Source organism: Dichotomopilus funicola, assembly GCF_033296635.1.
Source record: "Dichotomopilus funicola strain CBS 141.50 unplaced genomic scaffold C8A04scaffold_8, whole genome shotgun sequence".
In the NCBI taxonomy this organism is placed as follows: Eukaryota; Fungi; Ascomycota; class Sordariomycetes; order Sordariales; family Chaetomiaceae; genus Dichotomopilus; species Dichotomopilus funicola.
The window spans coordinates 264,693-277,853 of NW_026944029.1; the positions used below are offsets into that span (position 1 = coordinate 264,693).

The window sequence follows — 13,161 nt, forward strand, 5'->3', positions numbered from 1 at the left end:
CATTCGGCGGAGCACCCCCCAATTCCAAACCTTCCGAAACCACCTCTCTCTCAACCCTCACAGCTTAGGTTGTATGAGAAAAGGGACTCGTTGACTCCCTGGATTTTTGCATGTTCTGCCCATTTCTCAGGGCTAGCGTCTGTCCTTCTTTTTTTCCGTTTCGCCTGCCTTTTCTGCGCCCAGCTCTTCTTTTCCAGCGGCAGAAATAGACACCCGCGAAACCCGCATATCCGGCACATCGGGGCTCCTCAGGTTACCAGGAACCGGACCTGTCTTAAAAAAGGTTCCTCGACCACACCGACAACCCCCGACGACGCCCAAAACGTCAACAACGCTTCTGTCCTCGATCTTTATTACAGACTCGCATTGGACAGGGTCATTTGACGAGGCATTCCGTCCTTCTGGAAAGCCAATTTCGATCTTTCCTGGCACCCGCTGCTTCGGTTCGCGCTAACTGGGCCTCCTGTTGCAACCCCCAGCCCAAGAGAGGAGCTCCGTTTTCCCACGGGCCCTTGCTGCGAAAGTGGCCTTCGGCCTTCCCACCCGTCGCGCGAAAGATCCTGGACTCGGTCCTCCTCCCCAAAACCCTGCCACCACCACCACCGGCCTCCTTTTTCTCCATCTCTCAGTCATTTCATGTCGCTCCTTTTCTGAGTCAATAATACTCGTCCACTCTTTTGATCTTGATTTTCTCCAACTATTTTCACTCCTTGAAACAACAAAACCACAGAACACAAACACCAGATCCCGACGACACACCATTCGATTTTCGGCGATTCGTCTCCCATACACACACGTATCAATCCCCTCGAACACCACGACGACGAGTACCGTAGCTTGTTTCCAGGACGGTTTCGCTTTCGATTCATCACACAGTCGCCTCTGAATGCTCCGGTAAATCCTTGGTGGCTCTTTTGTGAGAGCCCGCTGCGTGCAGTTCGTCCCGTCGCGGCGCGTCAGGGTCCAGCATCGCCAGTTCAGACGAAAAGGTCCGAGTTGCGGCTCGACCCTGAGATTCACACACACATTTCATTTTCTCCGACAATATGACAGTAGCACAAGATTTGACCCGGCGGGGGTCTACCCAAGTCATCAACGGGATGGCTCTTGAGGATAGGTTTGAGGTTCTCAAGGAGATTGGCGATGGGAGCTTTGGCAGCGTCGTACTCGCCCGGGTACGGAGTGCTGGCGCCAGTGTCGCTCGCCGCGGCACAGTGGTACGTTGATTGTTCTATTGTCCTTTCGCGAAGCTTGAGGTTCACTAACCTTGTACCAGATTGCCATCAAGACGATGAAGAAGACTTTTGACTCCTTCACAGCATGCATGGAGCTGAGGGAAGTCGTGTTCCTGAGGACACTACCAGCCCACCCCCACCTTGTTCCGGCCCTCGATATCTTCCTCGACCCTTTTAGCAAGAAGCTTCACATTGCCATGGAATACATGGAGGGGAATCTTTACCAGTTGATGAAGGCGAGGGACCACAAGTGCCTGGACAATGGCAGTGTCAAGAGCATCCTCTTCCAGATCATGCAAGGTCTTGAGCATATCCACGCCCACAGCTTCTTCCACCGCGACATCAAGCCCGAGAACATTCTGGTCTCGACTTCGGCCCACTCCGACTACAGCAACTCCTTCAGGCGGTACTCTGCTCTGGTAACCCCGCCATCAACGCCGCCGACATACACCGTCAAGATTGCCGACTTTGGGTTGGCACGCGAAACGCATTCGAAGCTCCCGTACACGACTTATGTGTCTACTAGGTGGTACCGCGCACCAGAAGTCCTGCTGAGGGCCGGTGAATACTCCGCTCCCGTGGACATCTGGGCTGTTGGTGCCATGGCGGTAGAAATTGCGACCCTGAAGCCTCTGTTCCCTGGTGGAAACGAGGTCGACCAAGTGTGGAGGGTGTGTGAGATCATGGGAAGCCCCGCGGTTTGGACCAACAAGGCCGGTCTTCCCGTTGGTGGTGGTGAGTGGAGGGAAGGGACGCGCCTCGCTGGGAAGCTCGGGTTCTCGTTCCCCAAGATGGCGCCTCACTCGATGGATACGTTCTTGCCAACCCCTCAATGGCCCGCCTCGCTCGCTCGCTTCGTTACCTGGTGTCTCATGTGGGACCCCAAGAGCCGCCCTACATCGACGCAAGCGATTTCCCACGAATACTTCACCGACGCTGTGGACCCCCTGCGCCCCAAGTCATCAGCCTCCAAGATCCTCGGCCGGAAGCAATCGGATGTGAGCAGGGGAAAGGATTCCGTTTCTTCGGCGTCAACGGCGTCGAAGCCATCATGGTTCCGCAAGTCGTTGATTGGGCGCACTGAGAGTGTGGAGGTGATGGCGGTCGCCGCGCAACCTGCTGTTAAGGAAGCTCCAGCTCCAGCTCCAGCCCCTCCTCGCGCTCAGCCCATGGTCGCCCCTGAGCCCCCCGCGCCGAAGCCCAGGCCGGCGGCTCAAAAGAGGTCAACATGGACCAACGGCCCATCAAACGTTGCGCCCATGCCTATCCTCCCAACTATCCGCCCAATCTCGCCGCTATCCGACGCTGTGACTGCCCAGGCTAACAACAGGGCTCCTTACAATGACGCATACGCGAATGGTGTTCGGGTCTTGCCGGTGGAGGAGAAGGGTTCCAAGAAGATTGGTCGCCAGTTGTCGGTGCAGTCCAGCACCAACCACTACGCAGACATTCACAGGCAACAGGCCGAGCGCGCACTCAACGGGCAGTCTGGCCTTGCCTCACCGACTGGTGGATACAAGGAGAGCTTCTTCTCCCACCTCCGGAAGCGCGCAAGGAGGTTCTCCGGGCGGCATCAGACACCCATCTCGCCTAGCTACGATGATCTTGAAACCCAGGCAGGCTGTGGGCCTTGGGCTGGCAGCAACCGGTCGTCCATGGTGATTGACGGCCCACCTCCAGCCCCCGTCCCAAAAGACACATACGAGTCCCTGGACAAGCGGGTTTCCGAAGTCCCCCCTGCCCCGCCAGTCCATCAGGGGATGGCCGGAGGAGCGCTCAAGCGTCACAACTCTCTGCCTCAACACCAGCCTAGGTCGGTGGACAACCTGACGAGTGCCGCCAGGACAGGCCCTGTGTCCAGCCGGACACGCAGGTCTCATGCCGTCCAGGGTGTCAACCAGTACGATGCTCCCGACGAAGAGGACGAGCTTCTCGATGAGGTCCTCACCTCGACCCACCGGGCCATGAAGCGCATGGAGAAGAACGAACAGAAGCAGCTCCATCTGCGTCAAACCGTCAGCAACGCCGCGATCGCCGACCCATACCCGACCCCATCACCCTCTGCGAGTGGCAACGTCATGCTTTTTGGCGATGCGAAGGAGGCCATCACGCCCAAGCCCTTGAACTACAACAAGCAGGCGGTCGAACACAAGTGGCCAACACCGCCATACGACGAAAACGACTGGGCAGCGTCCGCATCGGCCAGCATCTGGGCAGCAGGTAACCGCTTTTAAACGCACCTTCGTCTATCTCTTGTCATACGCACACGCACACAAAAGTCTTGCCAAGACGGGGTTCATGGGTCGGTGTTGGGGGCTTGTTTTCCTTTTTTGGGTGGCATCATCATACACTTTGGGTCGCATCGCTCATTTTCTCGCGTCCTCTCGGTTTTCCTCTTCGGTGGTATTTGTCAAAAGCGAATCTTCGCACACATTTCTCTCATCTCTCTCACACTCACTCACATTGTTTTGGCCATCAAACGCAGCGCTTTTGGTCGCAGCGATCTTTTGCCGAGCTTTGCACAAGCTTGTTCTTTTCACACTCTTGCGAATACCCCCTGGGGATCGGTATCGCTGTCACTCATCTTTGTCGGACATACCAAGTTCTAATACTTTTGTTTTTCTCTCCTTTTTGTCTGTCATCAAAAATCTGTCGAGTTCTACAACATCTTGCTTTTTTGGGTTTCAACTCGAGCTGCTACAATACCCCCTTTTATATAGATTGGAAGGAGGGAAAGGCCGGAAGGGATATTTCTTGGTCTTGACCTCTCCTTACCACCAAGCCACACACAGACTGTCGTCACTACCGCTCGCTGCGGCCTGTTGGCGATGCTTGTATTTCTTTTTGGTTTTCCTATGTCATCTTTCTTCGAAAACACTTGCGCACCAGACAGCTGTTGTCATTATTAGTTGGGCTAGGGGGAGCGTTTTGGGGGATAGGGATAGGGGATACGGGGAAGGGGGCGTGGCGGAAGGGAGGGAGGGTTGGATGTGATTGGATTTTTTTTTTTGTTGTGTGGGCTGCTGTGTGTTTTTTTCTCTTTACTTCTCTCACTACCTAAGGAGCTATCTATCATCTCTCAGTCCCTTTTATCCTCCTTATTCTCGACACATAAGTACCTATCTACTACCAAACCTTGCTGCGTTACACACACACACGCTTGATTCTTCCCCTTCTTTGCACATACCGTACTCTTACATACTGTATCAATCTTTGTAACCTTGGGGTTTTTGCTGGTGACTGGATGGGGTGTGGGGAATTGGGGCGGGATAGGATACCACGGGATGGGTCGGGAATTTGGTCAACGCTGCTCCTCTGAATCAAGATAATTTTGGGTATGTTGCTTGTCATTGGCTTGCTATGTCTGTCCGTTGTTTGTAATCGTATCGGTACACTCAAGCTCAGATATGTTTGTAATAGTTCAAGGTACAGACGGTCTTGCAAGCTTCGACGATTTGATCGGGCCGTGATACTCAGTTCACAAACTTTGCCCAACTACACTACGTTGTTCATAGTTTAGATATGCAGCTTAAACAATATCCACTCTTGAATAGCCTACATAGCCGCTCATATTGCCACCGGCCTTTCGTCCCCTTAACTACGATGAAGCACGCTCACGTCTTGTTTACCCTGTCTCATCTCCAACCCCCTCTGAACACCCCGACCCATTTCCCCGGTAACCCGCGTTTCCCCCATGTCGCCCACGTCCGCCACGGGACCACGAGACAGACAGACAGACAGAAAGACAAAGAGCCGGGAAGTCGTCGATCAGAGAGAACCCCACTGTCTACATGAGAACTGGGATCGCCTACCCGCTGGTCTCCCACGAGTTGAAGGTTGCTAAGTTTGTATTGTATTGTACGCTAACTAGTTATCCGTAGTGTATGTGACTATCTTGACTACCTTGACTACATAACGACGGGATACCGCACCTTAACCGGGTTCATTTCCGTATGCCGTCTTGTCTTGTGCTCCCATGATATGATCGATCTTCCCCGGGGAACTTCCCGATCAGATAATAGACCCCGTCAATGTCAACGGGTCAGCAGCGTTAGACCCGTAGACGGTAGTGTAGAGTGGACGGCAGACGGTAGACGGTAGACGGGGTTTCCCGCGTCCAAGCTCCCGTTTTCCTCGCAATCTCACTCTTTTTTTGTTCCTTTTTTTGATACCCCATTTTTTTCGCACTCACATCTGTGCCTCTCCAGTCAGTTACCCTTGAGCCCTTTGCGAGGATCATATGTCTCAGTTGAGAATAGTGGACCCGCACGGCTGACTGTGACTGTCAACTGTGCAGGATGTTGATTGCCTGTTTGGGACGGATGGACATGAGGGGTGGCGAAAAATGAGAAAATAGTTCAAAGGGCAAGAAAAGGGGAGAACGTTAGCGGCGCAACCGGTGGCAAGTGGGTGGTGGTACAGAGGCGCTGTTGTCGACGCCCATGCGCCGAGTCGTGGGAGGTGGCGGGTTTGGTTCTTTTTTGGTGTTTTCGCTTTCTGGGTTGGGCGCCGGTGAAGATCATCCGGCAGATGGCTGGTAGTGTACAGGTGGGTTTGTTTTGTTAGTTCGTCAGTGATGCTTTTTGTCTTCTGTTTTTGTATCCGTACACTAGCGTAGCGTATTCCTTTTGGTTTTTTTCTTAACGGATAACCATCCCCCCCCATAAGTTATAACGTTACACTACACCTAAGTCACACAACTACCGGGCGAGATATTTTCTTCTTCCTCGGGAAATAGGTCTCAACATGTTGTGTTCCCAACCTTCCCGGCCGCCTTGCCCGCTGCGGGAGCGGCGTCCGCCAGCCATGCCGTGCGATGATACTCATCTGACTAGGGCGGTTGCGTTGCCAGGCTCCCAGGGTGGCAGGCATATCGCTCATCAGGGGGGAAGTATCCGAGACACGGGGGCGCTGGGCTGTGTTAGTGGGCTCTCACATGTGCTTGATGGAGCTGGTTTGCTTGGCTGTGGTTGGGCTTTTTATTTACGTTACTGCTTTGCTGTGTAGGTGAACATGGCTTCCGTTTCTCGGTCGTACACTTGATGGGCTCATGAACAAATTGAGATGGTTAACTCGTCGGGACAACTAGCAGAGAGGCCGACGTGGGGGATCGGCTGCTTTTTTCACATCTGTGTCTCCCGGCTTTTCACTTTGTCTCTGCCTGTCACACGCCAGACGAACACAAGATGCAGCACGGAGAGATTCTGCGGGATGTGTTTCTGGTTGTTTCTGTTCCTGGAATCGGTGGTTCGCCACTCTGCATCGGGTGGTCGTTTTGGGAAGCCACCCCCTTTTTGGACAAATCTGATCTTGCAGTTTTCTGATCGGACGAGACGAGTGGCGCTCGGTGTGGGGTGAGGCTTGTGGACTTCGGATGTGGGGCATCAAACGGAAGTTAAATTTGTCACCGTGTCGTTCTCTTCGCAGGTTTATCAAAAAAACTGGTTTGCTGATTCTTCCACTTGGATGCCTACGAGTTAGCTGGAGGATGTTCGACTAGTGAACGCACGAGACGCAATAGCATGTCTAGTTTTCTTCACAGCTCGGACTTGCTGATATCACAATGCAACGTCGCAAAAACGCGCCGACGCTCGACATCACGTGACCCACTAAAAATCATAAGTCCCACTTTTCAGGCACAAGGAAATGCCCTGAGGCACTGAGGCTCCCAGCTGAGCGCGGGCAGACCAGACGCATGAAGCACGAGACGGGCTGGACCCCGCATCTGCTTGAGCAGCACCACACCAAAGCACCACCACTGTAGGAGAGCATAGGCAGCAGCATTCGATACGCCAGGACGGCTTCTCACCACCCAGCAACAAACAAACCAGGCTTTGCGTCACGGCATATCCCATCCTTTGCGATTTCAGCCTGTCTTGCTTGCGCCTGGGCGGCTCGTCCCCCTGTATTTCAACGTCATTTTAGCTGTCCTCTTCAGTGTGCCTCAGGGCGCTGCCCCCCCGCTGCAGTTCCGTGCCCCCTGTCAGCCCCTCCTCGCTGGGAAGAAGATTCAAAGTCCCGCTGCCTGCCTCACCGAGGTCGAGTCACGGATTTGGCTTGGCTTTACACAACATCGACGATTAGGTTTGGGGTGTGAGGCTAGTTTTTTGGGGGGATTCCGGTTTTCAGGCAGCCGTTAGGGTTTGGATTGTCGTGGTTTCTTTTTTCGTTTTCGTTTTTGTTTTATTTTGGCCATTTTACGGTGGTTGTACGAGGTGATACTCCGTTGGCCATTTTTTTATCCCGAGCCCGTGAGTCGTGTGTTCTCTCTCAGGGGCGGGAAGTAAACAACGGCGCCCGAACCGTCCGTTTTGGGCGGGACCGGACATTCCCTTTGCGTTATTCTCGTCGTTATTTCCATGCCATGAACCTGTAAGGCGTTACAGTTACAGCAGAGCAGATCGGCCGCCGGCATCATGAGTATCTCTTCACCCCTGCACCCGTCGCCTAGCCAGAGGAATCGGGACAGCAGAAACTATTTCACCAACAGCCAGATCAACTCTGCCGAGGCACTCACCAGCCCGTTACGGGAACTTGCCATTGAGCCGCCGTCTATCAACGACCGGCTGATCGTCGGTGTAGACTTTGGGACTACTTTCTCTGGGTGAGTGGGTCACTTATACTCATACACACTCATACAAACATACACACATAGTGTTGTGAGGGAGTGTGTGTGAGTGTGAATAGCTTCAACTCAAGAAGATAGTAAGCTAACACAGTCCCAGCGTGGCCGCGGTGTACACGGGAACACCAGATGACATCGAAATCATCAAGACATGGCCAGGCGGCAACGGCATCACCTCAGACAAAGTCCCAACCGAAATCTCCTACGACCTCCCCGCCAACGCCCCAGCCGGCACCGCACTAACCGTAAAATGGGGTTTCCAATTCAAGCCTGAAGAGTCTCGCCTCCGGTGCATGAAGCTCTTCCTAGACCGGTCCCAAAAACTGCCCTTCTACGTCAGCCCGCTCGAAACCGCCGCCCAGCTAAAACGGTACCACAAGACGGTCGTCGACGCCGTGAGCGACTACCTGACGCAGATCTACAAGCACACGATGGACACGCTGCAGCGGCGGTATGGCGAGTCGTTCATGGCGTCGACAAAAGTCGATTTTGTGCTGACGTGCCCGGCTGTGTGGTCGGATGCGGCGAAGAATACTACGCTGCAGGCGGCGGAACGGGCGGGCATGGGCGCGCAGTCGCAGATTCAGATGATTAGTGAGCCCGAGGCCGCGGCGGTGTATACGCTCAAGGCGATCCAGCCGAATAATTTGAAAGTGGGGGATAACTTTATTGTTTGTGATGGAGGTGGGGGGACTGTTGAGTAGGTTCTTGTACGATCATTCTTCATAGAAGGAGACGGACTTGCTGACAGACAACAGTCTTATCGCGTACAAGATCGTCTCTCTAAAACCCATCCGGGTGGAAGAGTCGGCGGTCGGGACGGGCGGGCTCTGCGGGAGTGCGTTCCTGAACTACCGGTTCGAGGAGCATGTCAAGGGGCGGATCGGGCAGAGCCGGTTCGACGAGATGAAGACCAAGAAGGGCAAGACGTGGCAAATGGGGCTGCGGTACTTTGAGGAGTTTGTCAAGCGCAACTTTAACGAGGACGAGCACCAGGAGGTTAATGTTCCGTACGTACTTTTTACCCTCTCAAACTTTTGTATATCTCCTTTACTAACTGACTCATCAGCTTCCCCGGCCTCCCCGACGACGAAGAAGCCGGCCTCGACTCCGGCTTCCTCGTCATGACAGGCGACGAGATCAAAGACATCTTCGACCCCGTCGTCAAAGAAGTCTGCGACCTCGTCCAAGGCCAAGTCGACACCCTCCGCGCCAAAGGCGGCGTAGTCTCCGGCATCATCCTCGTCGGCGGTTTCGGCCAAAGCGATTACCTGTACCGCCGCCTCAAATCCCATTTCACCAGCGCGGCGCCCCCACCCTACAGCGAGCGGCCCACCAACGCCAATGTCGACCTGCTGCGGGAACAGGCGTCGTCGTCTATCGAGGTCATGCAGCCCGTGTATGCGTGGACGGCGGTCGTGCGTGGGGCGGTGCTGCGCGGGCTGGAGGGGAATATGGTTATTTCGCGCAAGTCGCGCATGCACTACGGCACGTCGTATGCGACGGTGTATGATGAGGAGAAGCACTCGGTCATGGATCGGTATTGGTCACCGCTGTGGGAGCGGTGGATGGTTTCTGATCGGATGCAGTGGCATATTGCCAAGGTACGTTCCCCCAGTAACTAACCCCCTAAATAACCAAACATGAGAAATCCTGACATGACAACCCCCCCAGGGCGAAGCCATATCCCCCCTGCAACCCATCGCCTTCCACTACACGCGCAACTTCCGCCCGGGCCAATCGCTCCTCGTAACAGACGACCTAATCGCCTGCGAAGCCGACGAGCCGCCACGCGCTTACACGCGGGATTTGGTGAATGTGTGCACGCTGACGACGGACTTGTCGGCGGTCCCGCGCAGTTTGTTTACCCGCCTGACGACGACGAGGGGCGTGGAGTTTGATAATTTGGATTTTACGCTCGAGATGATTGTGGATAGTGCGGGGTTGGGGTTTGAGTTGAAGGTGGATGGGGTTAGGTATGGGAGGGTGGATGCGGAGTTTCATTAGTTTTGGATTTTACTATAGGTGTTGTGTAAGGCCGGTGTCGGGGGGGTCATTGGAGGCGAGAGCCGAAGTAGGATGTGAGAGAGTTCGTGGAGGTGGAGAATTTGTGGTGGTGAGAAGGTTATATGATGAGAAGATGTAAATGAGTGATAGCGAGCAGCAGGCGTTGGAAGCTGGGTTAAGTCGGTATATAACAAAACGGTGGGCATTTGGACAGCAGACGTTGTGCACCGTTATATTCACCGCCCACTCTATGACTCTTTCGTACCATAGTTAAGAAAACTCAGATACCCTTCTCCAAGCGCAGGCTATAAACTAGCCACGGTAGAAGGCCCTAGTCAGGTAAAGGGTGACTGGGGTATATGTATGTACCCCTGACCTAGGTGACGGCACCAGGTAGTGCTGCCCAGTTGCTCGACCCCCTTCTGAACAGGAGTGTCGCGTAACATGTTCACATCGTTGTTTCGAGAAACAGGGGAGGTTAGAGGACTCTCTTGTCTGAGGTAGTTATCTCCTTACCTTCTTTCACATACCTCCTCTTGGATTTCGCGTAATAACACGAGCGAGCGAGTGCTGGGTTCCCCAAGTTAACAACCACCCAACTCAAGAATGATACTAGTCGGGGTGACCGACCTAGTGGGCAGGATACTACTGTAGAAAGTTGAGTGACTGTGGCTACATACTGTATATAATTAACGTATTCCTACAAGCGCTTAGGATTATTCTGTTTCTGTTCAATTCTGTATTATAAGTACTGTAGTAAGCTGACGCTGGAACGAACCGTCCAACCACTCGCCGTCCATCCATCCATCCACCTGGCATTGTTCTCAAGAGGGAACCCAGCCTAGCCCATATTCTAACGGACTCGGCCGCAACGTGCCGCCATATGAAGTGATGCGATGCGAGGTGATGGGGGTAGAGGGGGACGGGGCGTAGTAGAGCTGCTAGCTGACAACCCGTCAAACCAGTCTCACAGCCTTGCCTTGAACTTAAAAGTCAATCTCAAATCCCAAAGTCAACCGTTGTCAACCCCTTTTGTCAGCCTCGCCAAAACGCCTGAACACCACCCCTCCTTTTGTTTCTCCCCATTAGACCCTTCCAGTAAACCTTCCTACGGTATCAAGTCCCCAGTAAGCTTCCCCGAACAACCCTCAAGAACCTTCTTTCAAGGTATCAATCGGACCAGTAACCCCCTACCAAAACATCGCCTTAGCCGCGACCCTCACCAACCACACAGCATCACTCACCACCCCGCCCTTCTCCCCTTCCCTCGGCGGCGGGTCGTTGGTACAGTCGAGAGGTATGACCGTGCACTCCTGCAACCGGCGCCAACTCGCCGATCGTCGCACCTGTCGCTGGCGTTCTGCTTCCGCTTCCGCTGTTACGTCGCACCACCCTTCGTTGTCTCCTTCACTTCTGCTGCGGGGTTTACCGTTCTGGTATGCTTCGTCGTCGGCTTCGTCGTTGTTGACGGTGTCGTCGTCCTCTTCCTCGAAGTCTTCTTCGTCGTCTGCGTACGCGTCGTCGTCGTCGTCTTCACGACCGACGAAGTAATCAAACAACCGGCCAAGAACACCCTTATCCTTCATATATGCCCGCAAATACTCTTCTTCGTCCTCCGAGTATTCTTCTTCTTCCTCTTCCCTTTTAGGAGGGGCAAACCGCTCGGGAAACTCCAGCCGTTCATCCAACCCGATAAAATCCGGCTGCGGCCTCAACGAAGCCTCATGAGCAGCAGCAGCCGCCGCAGCCGCTGCATGAGCAGCATTAGCAGCCGCAATCGCCCGGGAATTGAAATAGTCCTCTCGCACGGCCGGGTCGTCTTCCGCGAGCACGAGCAATTCCGCCCGCCGCTCTTCCATAGGCGTCATCGGCCGACTGGTACGGTCGCCACCACCGGGCCAGCGGCCAGGGAATGTAGCCTGACTTGCACTGCGGGCGCTACCAGGGCCGGTGAGGCTAAGCCCAGCCAGGGACATAGTCAATTCCTCGCTGAGACCGTGACCATGCCCATGACTGTTGGCAAGGCCATTCAACTTCCCCAAATCCCGACTCCCCCTCCGACTCGCCTGCAGACTCCTCCGCGCAGCCCGCAACCGCTGCTGTTCCTCCACGCGGCGGCGCGCCGCCAGCGTTTCCTCGTCCGGGCGATAGGCCGGGTAGGTGTACTCGTAGTCGGAGACACCGACGCCGGGGGTCGACGCGGCCGAACTGTCGCGTGTCGCGAGCCATCCCTGGCCTTTGGCGTCGCGGGCCTCGGAGGCGATCACGGCGCCGACGCGGAGGAGGAAATCGGTGTCGGGGAAGAAACTACTCGAGGAGGATTGGAACGGGCGGGGGGTAGTGGGGGAGTTTTCGGTTGTTTTGGATCGGCGGTGGCTGGGTCGCTTGCTGTTGCGCCGGGGGGTGGAGGAGGGTGTAGAGGGCTTCTTGCTCTTGGTGCGGGCTGCTTGGGCGAGGGAGTAGGGGGCGGAGACGCCGCGGGTGAAGGGCGGCGGGGAGTTGGAGAGGAGGGTGGGTGTGGTGGGCACGGAGCGGCGATGGATGTAGGAGGTGTAGGGTGGGTAGGTGTAGTCTTCGTGGTTTGGGGGGTTGAGCGGTGCGAGGGCGAGCAGACGTGGGTTGGGCTGGAGGGCGGTTTTGCGCTGCGTGAAGGAGGGTTGCTGCGGCAGCTGCTGTTGCTGCGTTGCGGGCTCCATGGCGGTGTAAATATCTGGGGGCATTGTAGAAAAGTCAAGTGGTAGTGTACAAAACGAAAGATAATTTGGAATTTGGGGGTGCCGGGTATGGAACGCCAGCCTATGAGACAAGACGAAAGTTGGGATGGAGGGGCTTCAGACGAAAAGAGACCGTTAAAAGATCGGAACGAAGGTGGGTTTAAGTAGAATGGTGCGAATTGACAGTCTCGCCTTAACATTAACTAACTAGCAAGTTCGCGTCAAACTCCATCGATCAGTGCAGATGCGCTCACCCTTGCAGCTGCCCGCAGGCGTTTGGACCTGAGCGGCGCCATGTGATTGGGTGATCGGACTGGCTCGCCCGGGAGATGGGGCTTGCCTGCCGCCAATGGGGGTCTCGCCCCTGTGGACCATACCGGATACACCCATACGGCTCACGCCGTAAGCGAATATGACCCCGCCCTGTGCAATAAACCGTTCCAAGGACTTAAGTCGTACTTGAATCGTTTTCTTCTGGCTTAGAGGCCCTAAACCGCCTATTTTGTAAACCACTCCGAGGAAAGAGCGGTTGGTTAACCGATTCTGCTTTGTAAGCCGTTCTTGAACGGCTCAAAATTGG

The 13,161-nt window shown here is 54.9% G+C and overlaps 3 protein-coding genes across 3 annotated transcripts; 2 read left to right on the forward strand and 1 right to left on the reverse strand.

The window, feature by feature from the left end:
- Nucleotides 1-1,046: 1,046 nt before the first annotated feature.
- Nucleotides 1,047-3,469, forward strand: C8A04DRAFT_9727 (kinase-like domain-containing protein; the record flags this gene model as incomplete). The annotated part of the gene is made up of 2 exons (XM_062785600.1): nucleotides 1,047-1,217; nucleotides 1,277-3,469. The coding sequence occupies 2 exons, from the start codon at nucleotides 1,047-1,049 to the stop codon at nucleotides 3,467-3,469; spliced, it is 2,364 nt and encodes a 787-aa protein (XP_062639846.1).
- A 4,182-nt stretch (nucleotides 3,470-7,651) lies between these two features.
- C8A04DRAFT_25700 (uncharacterized protein) lies at nucleotides 7,652-9,867 on the forward strand (the record flags this gene model as incomplete). Its single annotated transcript, XM_062779657.1, has 5 exons — nucleotides 7,652-7,839; nucleotides 7,961-8,560; nucleotides 8,619-8,870; nucleotides 8,930-9,464; nucleotides 9,535-9,867. The coding sequence occupies 5 exons, from the start codon at nucleotides 7,652-7,654 to the stop codon at nucleotides 9,865-9,867; spliced, it is 1,908 nt and encodes a 635-aa protein (XP_062639847.1).
- A 1,190-nt stretch (nucleotides 9,868-11,057) lies between these two features.
- On the reverse strand, nucleotides 11,058-12,587 carry C8A04DRAFT_25701 (uncharacterized protein; the record flags this gene model as incomplete). Its single annotated transcript, XM_062779658.1, has 1 exon — nucleotides 11,058-12,587. One exon carries the CDS (start codon nucleotides 12,585-12,587, stop codon nucleotides 11,058-11,060), a length of 1,530 nt encoding a protein of 509 aa, XP_062639848.1.
- Nucleotides 12,588-13,161: the final 574 nt, after the last annotated feature.